General features: G+C 40.1%; 1 protein-coding gene across 1 annotated transcript in view; it reads left to right on the top strand.

The window, feature by feature from the left end:
- LOC125307353 overlaps positions 1 to 14,366 on the top strand; it is a 50,095-nt gene extending 35,729 nt beyond the window's left edge. Inside the window, exons 3-7 of the mRNA XM_048263277.1 lie at positions 9,944 to 10,294; positions 10,676 to 10,906; positions 12,433 to 12,546; positions 12,819 to 12,908; positions 13,527 to 14,366. Of these exons, the coding sequence (XP_048119234.1) occupies positions 9,944 to 10,294; positions 10,676 to 10,906; positions 12,433 to 12,546; positions 12,819 to 12,908; positions 13,527 to 13,591 (851 nt within the window). The 3' untranslated portion in view covers positions 13,592 to 14,366. The remainder of the gene's footprint in view (positions 1 to 9,943; positions 10,295 to 10,675; positions 10,907 to 12,432; positions 12,547 to 12,818; positions 12,909 to 13,526) is intronic.
- The last annotated feature ends 392 nt before the right edge of the window (positions 14,367 to 14,758 follow it).

Raw genomic sequence — 14,758 nt, 5'->3', positions numbered from 1 at the left:
CCTAGTGTTCGATGATATGTGTATCTGTTGATGAAGTGTGTGTTATGATCGTGTGGAGATGGAACTCAGGCAAAGAGGGTCAGGACTGTAAGTAGGTGATAAAGGGGTACCAAGGAGGAGGTTGTATCCTGAGTATTGATTAAGTTTGTAGTTGATAGGTTTTCTAATGATATATAGTCTGTTAACAAGTTTTTCCAATGAGTGATGTGAGCTTTTTTTTCTTAGATTTCCAGTTCATGAGGATTGTTTTCTTGGCGATAGTCAGCTACCAGCAGTGTTTATTGCGGAGTTGCTTAAATTGACTGTGGATGTATCACCAAGTATGCATAAGGAAGGGGATGCTGGGATGTGACAGCCAAAGATGGAAGAGAGATTTTGTGACACTCACCCAGAAGTGGTTGCTTGGAGTGCAATGCCAAACCCATGAATGTATGTATCTGGGTTATTTTGTGTGCAGTGAGTGCAAAGATCCGAGCCAAACCCCATTTTGCCAATTTATGTGCAGTGAAGTGGAATCTGTGAAGAACCTTGTATTGTATTAGTTGTAGATTACTATTCTTTGTCATGAGGTAGATGTTTTGCACATTTTGGTCCAGAAGTCGGCACCGGGAGTAATTGATAAGTCTGATTCCCATTTGTGATATGGCAGGCCAATTGTTTTTTCTGACGAGATATAATTTTGTAAATTTGGGAGAGTATTTTTTTGGGAGAGGGAATATTAAGCAGCTCTGAGATTGGTGGGGAATGTCAAGGTTAGCTGTCTGGATGTTAATTTTTCCTAGGATAGATGATTTAATTTGCAGGTATTGTAAGAAGTGTTTACTCGATGCCGTGCTTCTGGACCAAACAGGAAAATGAGGCCAGATTATTGTCTTGAAGAATGTGTTGAAGGTGAGTGATGCCCTTTCCCATCCATGTGTGAAAGTTAAGTGTTTTTTTTATTGACGGTGAAATCTGGGTTATTCAAATCGGGGTCTTGAATTGATGGTGCTATAGGTGAATCAGTGATGTGGTAGAATCTCCACCAGGCTGTCAGAGTAGCTGAAATTGTTGGGGCTTTGAAGGATGGATGTTTTTGACCGACTGACTGCAGAAAGGGAGATCTGAGATTTTAATTTCTTTACAGATTGTTTGTTCTAGGTCTAACCAGGTGTTGTCTGAGGGGTGGGGTGTAGCCATTTTGTGGATAAAGTGGAGCTGGTTGGCCAGGGCATAGTGCTGGAAGTGTGGGGCCTCTAGTCCTCCCATTGCTTTTGGTTTTGGAGAGTGGCGAGTTTGATCCTTGGGTTCTTATCTTTCCAGTAGAATTTAGTGATTAATGAATCGAGAGACTTAAACCAGAGGGTGGTGGGCTGGGTTGGAATCATAGAGAATAGATAGTTTATTTTGGGCAGTATTGTCATTTTGATTACTGAGATTCTGCCCATGATGGATAATGGGAGGTTCTTCCAGCGTTGAAGGTCATCATCTATTGAAGTGAGTAGAGGGAATAATTTAGGCTAAATAAGTCTGACAGCCTGGGGAGACTTTTATCCCTAAGTAAGTGATATAGTTAGTGCAGAGTGGGATAGGTGAAGAGTTGGCTGTCACATCCCAGCTGTTGGGATGTAATGGGAGAACTGCAGATTTATTCCAATTGATTGAGTATTCAGAAATTTTAGAGAATGTGTCAATGAGTTTGATGGTTTCTTCTACTGATGTTGTGGGGTCTTGAAGAAAGAGAAGAATGTCGTCAGCATAAAGGCTGATTTTGTGATGCATATATGGAGTCTGGACACCTTTGATGAGGGGTTTTGACGGATGGCAGCTACTAGGGGTTCAATGAAGATTGTAAATAGTGAGGGGGGAGTGGGCACCCTGTCTAGTTCCCGGTGAAGAGTGAAACTTTGTGATGTTAGTCCATTGGTGATTACTGTGGCTGAAGGAGAGGTATATAGAAGTTTAATCCAGTTAATGAGCGACTCCCGAAGCCAAACCTCCCTAATGTGGAAAACAGGAAATTCCAGTTCACCCTATCAAAAGCTTTTTTCTCGTCCAGAGTTGCTATGATGGTATTATCTTGAACATTTGTAGAGAGTGATACATTATATTTAACAGTCTGCGGGTGTTGGTGGATGAAATTCTACCTTTAATGAAGCCTGTTTGGTCTGGGTGGATAATGGATGGGGTGACCTCTGCTAATCTGTGTGCTAGCATTTTTGCGATTATCTTATTGTCCACATTGAGGGAGAGAAATTGGTCGGTAGCTGGATGGCAATGTTGGGTCCTTATTGGGCTTGAGGAGCAGTGAAATTGAGGCTGTGGTGGAACTAGTTGGAAGAGCGTCCTTTCTGTTTTGATTCATTAATCATTCTGATGAAAAGTGGAGCTAAGATGGTCCAAAATTGTTTGTAGAACTCAGCAGGAAAGCCATCCGGACCTGGTGCTTTATTATCGGGCATCTGTTTCAGAGCATCAAACAGTTCTTGTTGAGTTATAGGTGATTCTAGGTTTTTATTTTGGTCTCATTGAGTTGTGGTAATTCGATGCTGTTTAGGAAAGAGTCTATGAATTCCTGGTTGGGGTTTATTTCTGAAGAATATAGTTTATTGTAAAACTGGTAAAAAACATGATTTATTTCTTCAGGTGAGCTGGTTAGCTTCCTGCTGAGTTCTTTATGACCGGGATTGTTGATTTTTCTTTGTTACGTTGGATTTGATTTGCTAAGTATTTACCTGATTTATTGCTATGGTGGAAGTTTTCCTGCCTTAGGCGGTGAATCATAAATTGAGTGTGTTTATTGAGTATTTCATTGAGTTTGAATTTATGTTTCCTAAGTTTTGCCTGTGTTTCTTCAGTTGGGTTGCTTGCATTGGTTTCTTCTAACTGTTTAATTTTATTGTTGAGTTCTACTTCCTGTTCTTTTTCCTTCTTTTTTTGTATACTGAATATGAGATGATTCTTCCTCTGAGTACTGCTTTTCCTGTTTCCCACAGAAGGAAAGGAGATGATTCAGGGAGCCGTTCATTTCTAGAAAGAATGCCCCTCTCTCCCAACAAAACTGATGAAATTTGGGTCTTGTAAGAGGGATGTATTAAAAGCGCCATTTGCTAATTGGTGGCTGTTGGTTCATTATGTTCCATTTAATTGTAACTGGGGCATGATAAGCTAATGACTATGGGATGAATAGTTGAATCAGAGATATTTTTCATTATAGAGTTGCTGGTTAGAAAATAATCAATACACGGGAATAGGAGTGGTGGACGAGAGAAAAAGAGTAGCATTTGGAGTCTGGGTGCTGAAGCCGCCAACAATCGCCAAGGCCAGAATCGCTCATGAACTGTTTTATTGTTTTTGTGGATTGCCAGATTCGTTTTGCTTTTAGAGTGATCAGATCTGTCAAATGTGGGGTCTAACACTGTATTAAAATTAAGCCTGCAATTATGATGGGACAGCCCGATAGAGTTGAGATGGAGGTAAAGAGGTTCTGAAAGAAAACTGGGTTGTCTGTATTAGGGCCATAAACATTAACAATTGTTACAGGGTATTGTGAATTGAGATGTTTATGATGACAAAACGATCCTTCTGGGTCTGTGATGGTGGCGTTATGGATGAATGAGATTCTTTTTGTTAATCAGAATGCAAACTCCCCTTTGTTTTGTATTGTAATGAGATGAGAAAATGTGATTGAATTGTCTTGATTTGATGCGGGTGTAGTCTAATTCTGAGAGATGAGTTTCTTGTAGGAGACATATGTCAGCTTTTAAACTATCCAAATGATTTAAGATTTTCAGCCTCTTTGCCTGAGATCAATCCACGGATGTTCCAGGTCAGGAATGTAAGTGGTACCATGTTGTGATTGTACAGTTATGAAAATGTTTGATAAGGTGGGTATTGTGTGTGTGAGTGTGTGCAGGTGTCAGTTAGATAGGAGAGGGGGAAGGGGGGGTGGAGGAATAGGTGTGTAATGTGGTGTGCGAATGAGATGTAAAGGGTAGGGGCTGAGAAGAATATAGAGCATAAAGAGGTAGGAATTTGGTTCTGGATATAGATCATAATTTGACTTTAGCCTATAGACATAATAAACAAAAACAGACAGGACACACAAGCAAACATGTATAGACAAAACACCATGAATAACATTAAACATTGAGAGAGCAAAAGAGAATGGGTGGGTAAGGGGAGCAAAAGGAATGAAACATAAGAAGAGAGAAGAGAGAGGTGATCCAAGCATCAGTAGGCAGTGGGTTAGAGAGTTGAGGGGTGACAATGTTATAATCAAGATGTATGTTGGCATGAGGTATGATGTGCTATAGCCAGGTGGTGATATTGGGGTTGCGATACAGAGTTCCATTGACATACAGTTTATCGACTGACAGTGCTGCTCGTTTGCCCTCTTGCCTGAGTTGTTTCATTATGGGCAAGAGGGCTCTTCTTCTTTCCTGTATTACTTGTGGGAATTGATCGTTTAGTCCGAATGAAGTGCCTTTCAGTTCTTTCCCTTTGCTTTTGATGAGTTCTTTGTGTTTGAAGTGTTCGAACTTGGCGATAGTGGAGGAGGTTTTTTATTGTCTTTGGAAGTGAGACGGTGTACACGGTGGAAGGTAATCTTGTCAACTGTTTCTGGCGGTAGTTTGAGAGATGACTGCAAGAATTCTTTAACTGCTTTCTCTGGGTCGTCGGGTGTATCTTTAGAAGTTGGCAGGGGAATTCGGAAAAAATGGGGTTATCGCGCATGCTGCGGCACTGGAGGTCTAGGATTGTTTCTTTCATGATCCGATTTTCGCTGGTGAGTTGATTAACATGGTCGGATAAGTTTGTAATATTTCCTTTGAGTTCACGGTTTTCTAATGCGAGTGTGTCGATCTGTGATTGGGAAAATTCGAGGCTGGCTTTTAAGTCCTTAATATCTGCGTGCAGATGTTCCAGTATTACAAGTTTGTTGTTTATGGATTGTAGTAAACTGACCTCGATGGATGTAGAAGTAGCGCAAAGCGGTAGGTGATTCTGGTTCAGTCTCTGTTGAGTAGTCACGAGTGCGTTTCTTGCTGGGTTCAGATGACATAACGTCCAGAATGAAGAGGTTGCCGTTGGAAAAGGTGCAGAATATAATCCGGTTTTTGATGAGAGTTGTAGAGAGGTAGTGGTTGTTTTTAGTAGAAGAAAAATAAAGTTTTGTATTTCTGTTTACAAGCGTCAGTGTTCAGTGCGCTGCCATTTTGGATCTCACCCAAAGTCTCGCGATGTTCAGTCTGATTCCTCCATACCTCCTCACTGGCTGGGACGATCTCTACCGCAGCAATACAGAGCCAGTCACATCAGGTGCCGACGCGGAGATAAGTGCATTTTTCGGCGAACCCCTCATTGCCCTCAGAGAAGATCCTCTCCAGTGGTGGAAAACAAACCAGCAGCGATTTCCGCTGCTGGCTCAAACGGCAAAGATCTATCTCTGTGCGCCACCAACCTCTGTGCCCAGTGAAAGACTTTTCAGTACTGCTGGGGACATTCGTTCCCACACTCGCAACCGGCTGTCAACTCTTAAAGGAGAATTTCGGTGTGATATTGACCTAAAGTGTATTGAAACATGATACCGAGTGTGAACGTATGTCTCATAGCCCATCTCGGCTTGTCCCCTGCACTCCAAAATCTGGCGCTAGTTAGCCGATGCTACCAACAGCTTTTTCAATAGTAGTGCTTCGGCATCGGGCTAGCCATGCAAATAAATCACTGTTTTACACCCATTTACGAGGCTATGATAAGGGATCAGATTCCAAAAATAATTCAGTGGAAATGCATGGATTCCAGTTGCTGCTACTGGAAGAAACTGGAATCCATGCATTTCCACTGAATTATTTTTGGAATCTGATCCCTTATCATACCTGTTCATTCTTACTCGTTGCTCGACTTATCGTGACTAAATTCAAGATGGCTGCAAACGCTAAACTTTGTGAAGATACTGTCTGTATAAATCGTCTTGTAAGTAAACTAACAGTGCTTTTTCAAAGTTCTCAATGTCTCGTTTTAAATGTCAGGGGCCCTCGAAGTCTACCAATGAAGTGTGGAGATACATTGAGCCTCGTAAATGGGTGTAAAACAGTGATTTATTTGCATGGCTAGTCCGATGCGAAGCACCACTATTGAAAAAAAGCTGTTGGTAGCATCGGCTAACTAGCGCCAGATTTTGGAGTGCAGGGGACAAGCCGAGATGGGCTATGAGACATACGTTCACACTCGGTATCATGTTTCAATACACTTTAGGTCAATATCACACTGGAATTCTCCTTTAATGCCGAGCGTCTTGTTTTCCTGAAAGGGAACGTTCATTTCATGTAAGAGGTTGAGGTTAGCCTACAGGTTAAGGTTATAGGTGTGTGATTAGGCCTACAATTTTGTGTTATATTTGGCTACTGTTAATCGTAGTTTAGCTGTTCCAACCAAAACAACAGCAGTTTTTTGAGTAATTGTTCAATAGCCAACCATTAGTCACCAAACAAAAAACCTTTTATTTGCATTGTTGCACTTTGGTGAAAACTGAAAGATTTTGGTTTGTAGCCTACTTGGTTGCACTTTGGTTTGTACTTTGTACTTTATGGGATTAAGACTCATATTTTGTATAGGCTATTGGTTGGATCTTGAGATGGCCTAATTGTCAAAATAGTCATCCTGGCCTAATGTTGCCTTTTTTACAGTTAAAATAAAATTAAATATACACTGCTGTGGATGTTATTTACTTCATAAATGTGTTTAATGTGTTAATAGACTGAGGATGGAGTAGGATTCGGTATTCGGTTTCGGATTCGGCAGAATCTTAACCAGTGGATTCGGTATTCGGCCGAACCCCAAAAATCTGGATTCGGTGCATCCCTAGTCTAAAGCAGTAATTTTTATTCTATATTGATCTAGTTCCGCACACAGCTTCACAAGATCTGGTGCTAGGGCTCAGTATCCGGCAGAAATATAAAACAGTATTCTAGCCTCTTAAGCTCTGTGCCAGTACTTCCCACAGCTATTCAGGGGCTCGTTTCTAGAAAGCGTTGTTTGCCAACTTGCGTCGCAACCTTGGTACCTTGGAGTTCGCTCCATCGTTCTTGGATTTGGTGTTTCTAGAAAGGGTAGTTCGAACTCTCAATCGCAAACAAGGACGCAAAGTTTGGTCGTTCGAACTACTGCCCCTGGGCAGTCGCACTTGTGTCGTTCCTTGATAGTTCCAGTTGGTGTCCTGAGCGCCTAAACAAAAATCACAACTGCCCAACCAAAAATTGTGAAGTGGATGTTTATCTCGTGACTCAATGATTGATCTATCCTGTAGCTTTATTTTAATTAAGAGACTGACTCGCCTACTTGGCTCATTCTTGCTATTTATGTTAATTCGAGTATTGCCTTGCTTGTTGATAAGCTAGTATTATAATTCTTAGAAACAGCACAGTAATACATGGTGTAGTGGCTAAAGGAGGTGACTTGTTATTCCAGCGTTGTAGGTTCGATTTTCTAATGATGTGAGATTGTCCTCTTTCTTCTCGCTACCTGCAGGTGAGACACGTAGATTCAATTGTTTTTGACTGATGTCTTGTACCTATGGTCTCTCGATGTAAAGTAACTATATACATAAATATGTATGGTCAAAACATTGTGTCTCGTAGGCCTACTCTTACTCAGAGGTGAAAAGAAGAGATAGGATGCGAACTCCGGCCGAGCGCACAGTGCACAGACGCGCTGCCGTTAAGCCACAAGACAGTTGATAACATTTGCGATTCCCAGAAATTCGTCTAGGCTATATACTTTTTCCAACATAGATATTTAACACAAATAATGACTCATATTGGTCGGCTTCAGTTAACTATTTTAAATCGGTTTAAATTAGAAAAATGTCGACATAGGTCGTGGCAGAGAATTTCTAGGGGATGGGGTATTACACGTTGCCACTGTTTCCACCAATGATATGTATCGCTGCATCATCAACAACGTTGTTGGAACTATGGTGTTCGAACGCCGGAGGTAGCGAATTGCGACACAGGTATGATGCTTTCTGGAAACAGGTGTAACAATGTCGTTGTTTGGTCGCAAGTTGCGTCGTATCATGGTGGTTGAGCAACGTCGTTGCTAACTTTTCTAGAAACGACCCCCTGATTGTTCCCTAAGAAACGACAAGGTCTCAGCTTTCTAAAGAGACCAATCATTTGACGGTAGGCCAAACTACAGTACCCTCCAGAATTATTGGCACCCCTGCTAAAGTTGACTTAAAACCGGTATAAAAAATAATCTGTTGGTGATTTATTGTAATCTCACAATGAAAGAAATTAGGAAAAATCCAACTTGAAGGGAAGCAAATTTATTTTGAGAAAAAAGAAAATCTCATAAAGAAATAAATATTCTTAATAAAAACACGTTGCTCACAACTATTGGCACCCCTGTTTTTAATACCTTCTTAAGCGCCCCTTTGCCAATAAAACAGTTCATAATATTCTCCTATGACACCCCATAAAGTTGAAGAATACAAAGCAAAGGATTTTGTCTTTACAAAATCTCCCCAGATCGTCCAGATTCCTATATCAACACTTGTGCATTCTCCTCTTTGACTCACCCGACTGTTTTTTCTAGGGAGTTTAGATCAGGGGACTGAGATGGCAAATGTCCGAAGCTTGATTTTGTGTTCAGCAAACCATATTTGTTTTAATCTGGATGTTTGTTTTGGTTCATTGACCTGATGAATGATCCGATCATGGCTTTTAGTGTCAGATTGACAGATTTCCTTTGAAAATTATCAGGTTTTTCTTGGTGTTCATGATACCATGCACCTTAATTAGGTTCCCAAGGCCTTTGGGAATAAAAACAGCCCCACAATAGCACAGACCCTCCACCATTATTCTCATTAGGAATGGGGTTCTTTTCAGTATAGTCTTTACTGTTTCTAGCCAAAGAACGCAATTTTCATTTCATCTGACAATAGACCACACTTCCAGACAAAGTCACTGTACCATTCAGTAACTCCTGCTGTTTACATTGGTAATGAAATGACTGGACAGGCTTTTCCCTGGCATTCCCTCCAAATAATCTATGAGCAGTGAGGTCACTTTTGAAGATTATTTTGGGGACTTGGTGACCAAGATGATACCTTTGTCTGTAACAGTGGTTCTTATAGAATTTTTTGCCTATCTTATCATCCTCCATACTGTACGTGGCGGCAAGATAACCATGGGTCTTTGTCCAAGCATGTTTGTCACATTTCTAGATGATTAGAACCTTTTAATCATTGTTTTAACTGTAAATATAGGCATTTTCAACAAAGTACCTAGTTTATAGACATTCCCTAACTTACAAATGTCAACACACTTTCCTTTTATTTAAGTTTAGTGTATTATCTTGTCTTTCCGATGTTGAAAAATGACTAGAGGATTTAGCCTCTGTGTGACTTTATTTTCATACCATAGTGAAAAAGAAAGTCATGAACTACTTCTGAAAGTTCACGGACGCTCTGATTAACTTAAATAAATTGAAATTAGATAGGAAAATACTTCTGTTAGGTTTTGTATATAAGATTTTTCAGGGGTGCCAATAATTGTGAGCAACGTGTTAAAATTATTTATTTCTTTATGAGATTTTCCTTTTTCTCAAAATAAATTTTCTTCCCTTCAAGGTTGGATTTTTCCTATTTTTTCATTATGAGATTACAATAAATCACCAACAGATTATTTTTTATACCGGTTTTTAGTCAACTTTAGCAGAGGTGCCAAAAATTCTGGAGGGTACTGTAGGTGGGAACAGTGGCCTCTGAAGTAGGCACAGTGCAATTTCGAGGGGGGTAAGCCTAAAAATACCCATCCCATATGAAGTTAACTGACATGCTCAAGTGTGTGCTTGTAAAGTGTTATGGGTTTTGAAAGAGTGGAAATGGTGTTGAGCGGAGAGGAATGTGTAAATGATTGTAACTAAGTCCACTGAAATTATCTGGATTCTCTATTCACAGCAATGTTTCAACCGGAGACCATTTGTGATATAACACAGAAGACAACATGTTATGGGACTCTGGGACAGACAATGTACATGCAACTGTCAAAGAACATCAAAGGAATGGCTGTAACTTTATATCACAACAATGTGAAGATTTTGATTTTTAGATCCAGGAAAAACAAGACTACATTACATGGATCCTGCCAAGTCCTGGAGAAAGAGGAGAGATGCCAGTTTATCCATGAGAATGGGACTCTGAGTATAAGATCAGTGCTGAGGAATGACTCCGGACCCTACAGAGTAGAGCTGCATAATGAGCATGATGGGAAGAGAATGGGCGGTCACGAAGCCCAACTAACCATTGAGGGTAAATTTTAAACTTCAAAATCTCTAATGCCAGTATTTGACACACTTTTTATTAAATGTTCTTATTTGGACGGAGCCGTGGTACAAGGTGCTGCATCCTCCACATTAGGGTCCAAGTGACCAAGGGGACACACAGATTTGAATCCAACCTGTATTTCTTTCCCCACCCTGTCTCTCTCTACAAATAACTTTCTGTCATTAAAGGCAAAAAGCCCCAAAAAGTATGCTGATGAGTAAAACTGGCCTGAGTAACACATCATATTTTGTATATATACTTATACTTACAGCCTAACTTTTTTTTAAGGATCACTGTGATGCTGGGGGTATGTGCCGTCTCAGAGCTCTCTGTGTGTTTGATGACTCTGATGTCCCCTCTGTCCAGCTCCTGTAGGTACACCTGTGCTTACCCACCTGTGTGATGACCCGTATCGGACTGTGAACTGCTCGTCCAGTGGAGACAGTGTTCAGTACAGCTGGTCTCTGGATGGGAAGACTCTGGAGGATATCAGAAAGACTCTCCAGCTGACTGGGAATGTGACTGGAAAACTCACATGCACCATCAAGAACAACGTCAGCAGTAGAAACGCAACAGTGCTGCTTGAACCCTGCCATGGTAAAGTTTTATTATGACCGCCGCGCAGCAAAGCGACGGTCATATAGGTTTAGTCAGATTTTTTTTTCCTTTTTCGCATGGCCAATTTTCCGTCAAGGATTCCCGGGACACTAAAAGCCCGGGGTGCACGAAACTTGGTGGGCATGTAGCCCCACAAGGATAGCATGGAACCTTTGTTTTTCGTTTTGATCTGTAGCCCCCCCGCTGGACTGGACCCCCTGAAAGGAAGGTAGGGCGGACACAGTTTTCTGTGAATATCTCGAGAACCGTAGGGTTTAGGAGGACCACCTTTTTTTATAGGTTGATCTTAAGGGGCCATGTCAACCAATTCTATAACCACTCATTTCATGTATAGTGCCACCTAGTTAAAAACTAAAAAGTAAAAATGAGGTGTTGTAATCGCAGGTATCTGTGACCTAACATGGTCAAAACTGCACGAAATTGAAAGTGTAGGATCATTATGACACCCTCTGAATGCACGCCAAGTTTCGTGGAATTCCGTTCATGGGGGGCCATATAATAAATGAATTTATGTTACTGTACACCAACTGGCCTGTAGGTGGCCGGACAGTTTTCTGTGAATATCTCGAGAACCATAGGGCCTAGGAGGACCACCTTTTTTGCATATGTTTGCCTCCAGGGGTCATGTTAACCAATTATGCATATGCACACATGTGCATAAACAGATATTCACACACACACATACATTCACAGTAATCATACGTATGACACATACACACACAGTAGATATACAGTATGTACGCATGCATGCACATGCACACACAGGCACACCCACAAGCACACAAAAACGTACATGCACACATGCACACAATTCAATAATTTCACAGAATTATGAACAGGCAAGATGGGGGTGGGGTTGTATAAAATGTATTTTACAAGTGAAATCTATGAACTAATCATGTTTTGGTACTTGTTGTCCAGCAGATACCAGTGAGAATTGAGTGTGCATAATGCAATTCAGTGAGACAGTTAGAATCATATATGCCTTTCACCTTTTGTTTTTAGCCAGCAGCCAGACCAGCAGATACCCTGACTTTGCTGAATTACTGAAGCTAAGCAGGAACAAAGTAGGAAATGAACACAATTTGACAAGCGTGACTTATTTTTGTGGAAAAAATGTGCCGGACTGGGCGGCGGTCATATTTTGTACCACATCTAGTTTATACTTCTATCTTTCGTCTAAGTTTGATATCTGTGTGGGGAGTGATACTGAACAGGGGACTGAGGATGTAGACACCCAGAAACATCCAAACCTAGAATATTCCTTTCCATTTCTAAACACAGGGGTTGTGACTGGTGTTGGGTCAATTAATTTGTAGAAGTGATTTGCGTATTATAAATTTATTGGGGAAAGCTATTACTATTATGCTCTTTTGGTTGATATTTGGATAATTTTCATATTCAATCTATTATGTATTTAAGACAAATAGCTTTCACCAAATTGTCAGTTTTCATAATGTAGACATACTAATGTTGTTTTAGTATTTGTTTGTTTATTTGTGCAGACACCCAAACAGTGACTGTGACTGACAGTAGTAACAGGACTGAGCCCGTGACCAGCAGTCCTCCCTTCTCCATCAGTGATGTCATCATAGAAGGCGAAATGCACTGGATTTACTGTCAGTTTACATTAATTCTGAAAACTAACTGTATAGTAGACAAACTGTCAGTCTCCATGCATTTATATGATTTAATGCATATCCATAACCATACATATTTTATGTTACATCTTATGTTTGTTGAACTTGAATGTTTTAAGAATGAACATGGTGCTCCAGTTGCATAACTGATGAATGAATATGTATAACCACACCATACTGTAAATGGCTTTGGAAACAGTCAGTGAGTTATTGTCTGACCAGGGATGTTTACATATCTCTTTTGCCCACAGATGTCATCATAGCTGTGTCTGCAATGCTTCTTATTAGTCTGACTGTGACTATATATTTATGCAGAAAGAGGAGGACGACTCAGACAGCAGGTCAGATGCACAGACACAAACACACACACACACATAACTTAATATGTATATAGACATGGGATATTTACACACTTATTTAGGAGTTAAAAGGGAGTTATTTTCCCCATGCTGAGGTCTATGTACCTTCCTAGTGAATTTCCCCATGCTGAGGTCTATAATGTACCTTTATAGTGAAGTTTTGCTGTGATGTAACATGTGACTTACTAATTACAAAATATATGATATCATGTCTTTACTTAACCTCATTATTTCTCATTAATAAATTATGGACATTGTAAGATTGTTTAAAATATGTAATTTTGGATTGATATTGTATTTATGATATAATTGTAATCTATGTAAGAGTCAGTCTAATCAAGCTTATGGCTGGTAATCTACTGTACTGCTGGTGTGCAGCTAGACCAATCAATGCTGGGTGTTCACCATATTAGGTGTGTTCTTTCACTGTTTGAGATGCAAGACTTGAGAAAGGCCTAAACGTCATCTCCTATTAAATCATTGTGGCATCTGAGCTCCTAGAGTGTGCGATTTCATTCTGTATTTAAGAATATGTCTAATTAACACCTAGTGATATCATGCTATTTAGCCCCTCATCTTTCTCTCCCTTTATTCTGACAGAGCAGGGATGGAGTGCAGATTTGGACCTCAGAGCTGATGCCACAGAGAACAATTACTCCGAATAAAATGATTCAACAGACAGATGGATGATGATTCCCATACAGCTGATATATTCTAAAGTCTGGAACAAACTTTGTTTCTAGGTTATATTTTTAAAAAGCTTTCGGACAAAAGAAAAACAGCATTTTCACAGCATGGCAGCATTGAAATGTGTCATATTTACTCATATTTCCACTGGTCATGGTAATGTTCTCAATAGCCAGTTTCCACTCATTGTCAGTGCCGTGTAACTCTGTCAGTCTTGTTTCCAGTGTCACTCTTTTCCATAACTGCTTGTCATATTTCAGTGTAACTGCTTGTCATAGTTTCCAGTGAGTTGGTCTGGCCAGCTACAATACTATTAGTGACAGAGGCTGTAGGTGCATTCACATATCAGAGAGAATTATTTCATTTTTCACTCTTCAATTATTTCACTTTTTTATGTGATGTTTAGACCAATATTGTAATATAATGTCAATGTATGCTTGTACACTGCTTTGCTGTTCTGATGTGAAATGAATACTGATGAAAACAGTTGACTCTCTATCAAGATAACCTATCCTTTGTTTACAATTTAGTTTTCTATTAGTCTTTCTGTTGTGTTATTAGTGTTTTGTGGCATTAGTACAGCATTAGACAACAATAAATAAAGAAAAATAAAAGTAAATATTGCTATTGCTGTAGTTGTAGCTCTGTAGCTAAAATCTTAAGAATAGCCTAAATGTTATTCCATTGCTGTAAGTCACTCTGGACAAATAGCCAAATTAATAAATATAAATGTAAATAAAACATTTGACTCCATTGTAGATATATAAGTGTATTTGTGTGTAATTATGGAAGTATGGGAAAGCTAAGGCTACAGTTTGTGATGAAGAAGATCTCCTCACAAACACGCCTCACACAACACAAGGCTCTGCTAGGTTCTGTGTGTGTTTGTGTGAGTGTGTAGGTGTGTGTGTGCTCCTATATGCTGTCACAGTGGAAAAAACTAAGCCTTGACGACATTCATCGCCCCCTCCTGGTGATTGAAGGTAAAAGCACACAATGGTGGCATGTACTAAGCTTCTGACTTGACCCTGGCCTACCTTGCAAAAAATGGAAAGTGTGGTGTGGGACACCCCACACCTGCTTGAAGACTGAAGAATGTGTTCTCTTAACTTACCAGTTGCTCTTTTCCTGCATGCCTCAGGCCT

Source organism: Alosa alosa, chromosome 14 (assembly GCF_017589495.1).
Source record: "Alosa alosa isolate M-15738 ecotype Scorff River chromosome 14, AALO_Geno_1.1, whole genome shotgun sequence".
Classification (NCBI taxonomy): domain Eukaryota; kingdom Metazoa; phylum Chordata; class Actinopteri; order Clupeiformes; family Clupeidae; genus Alosa; species Alosa alosa.
Note: the sequence above shows the minus strand (reverse complement) of the source record. Positions and strands in the feature narration are given on the sequence as shown.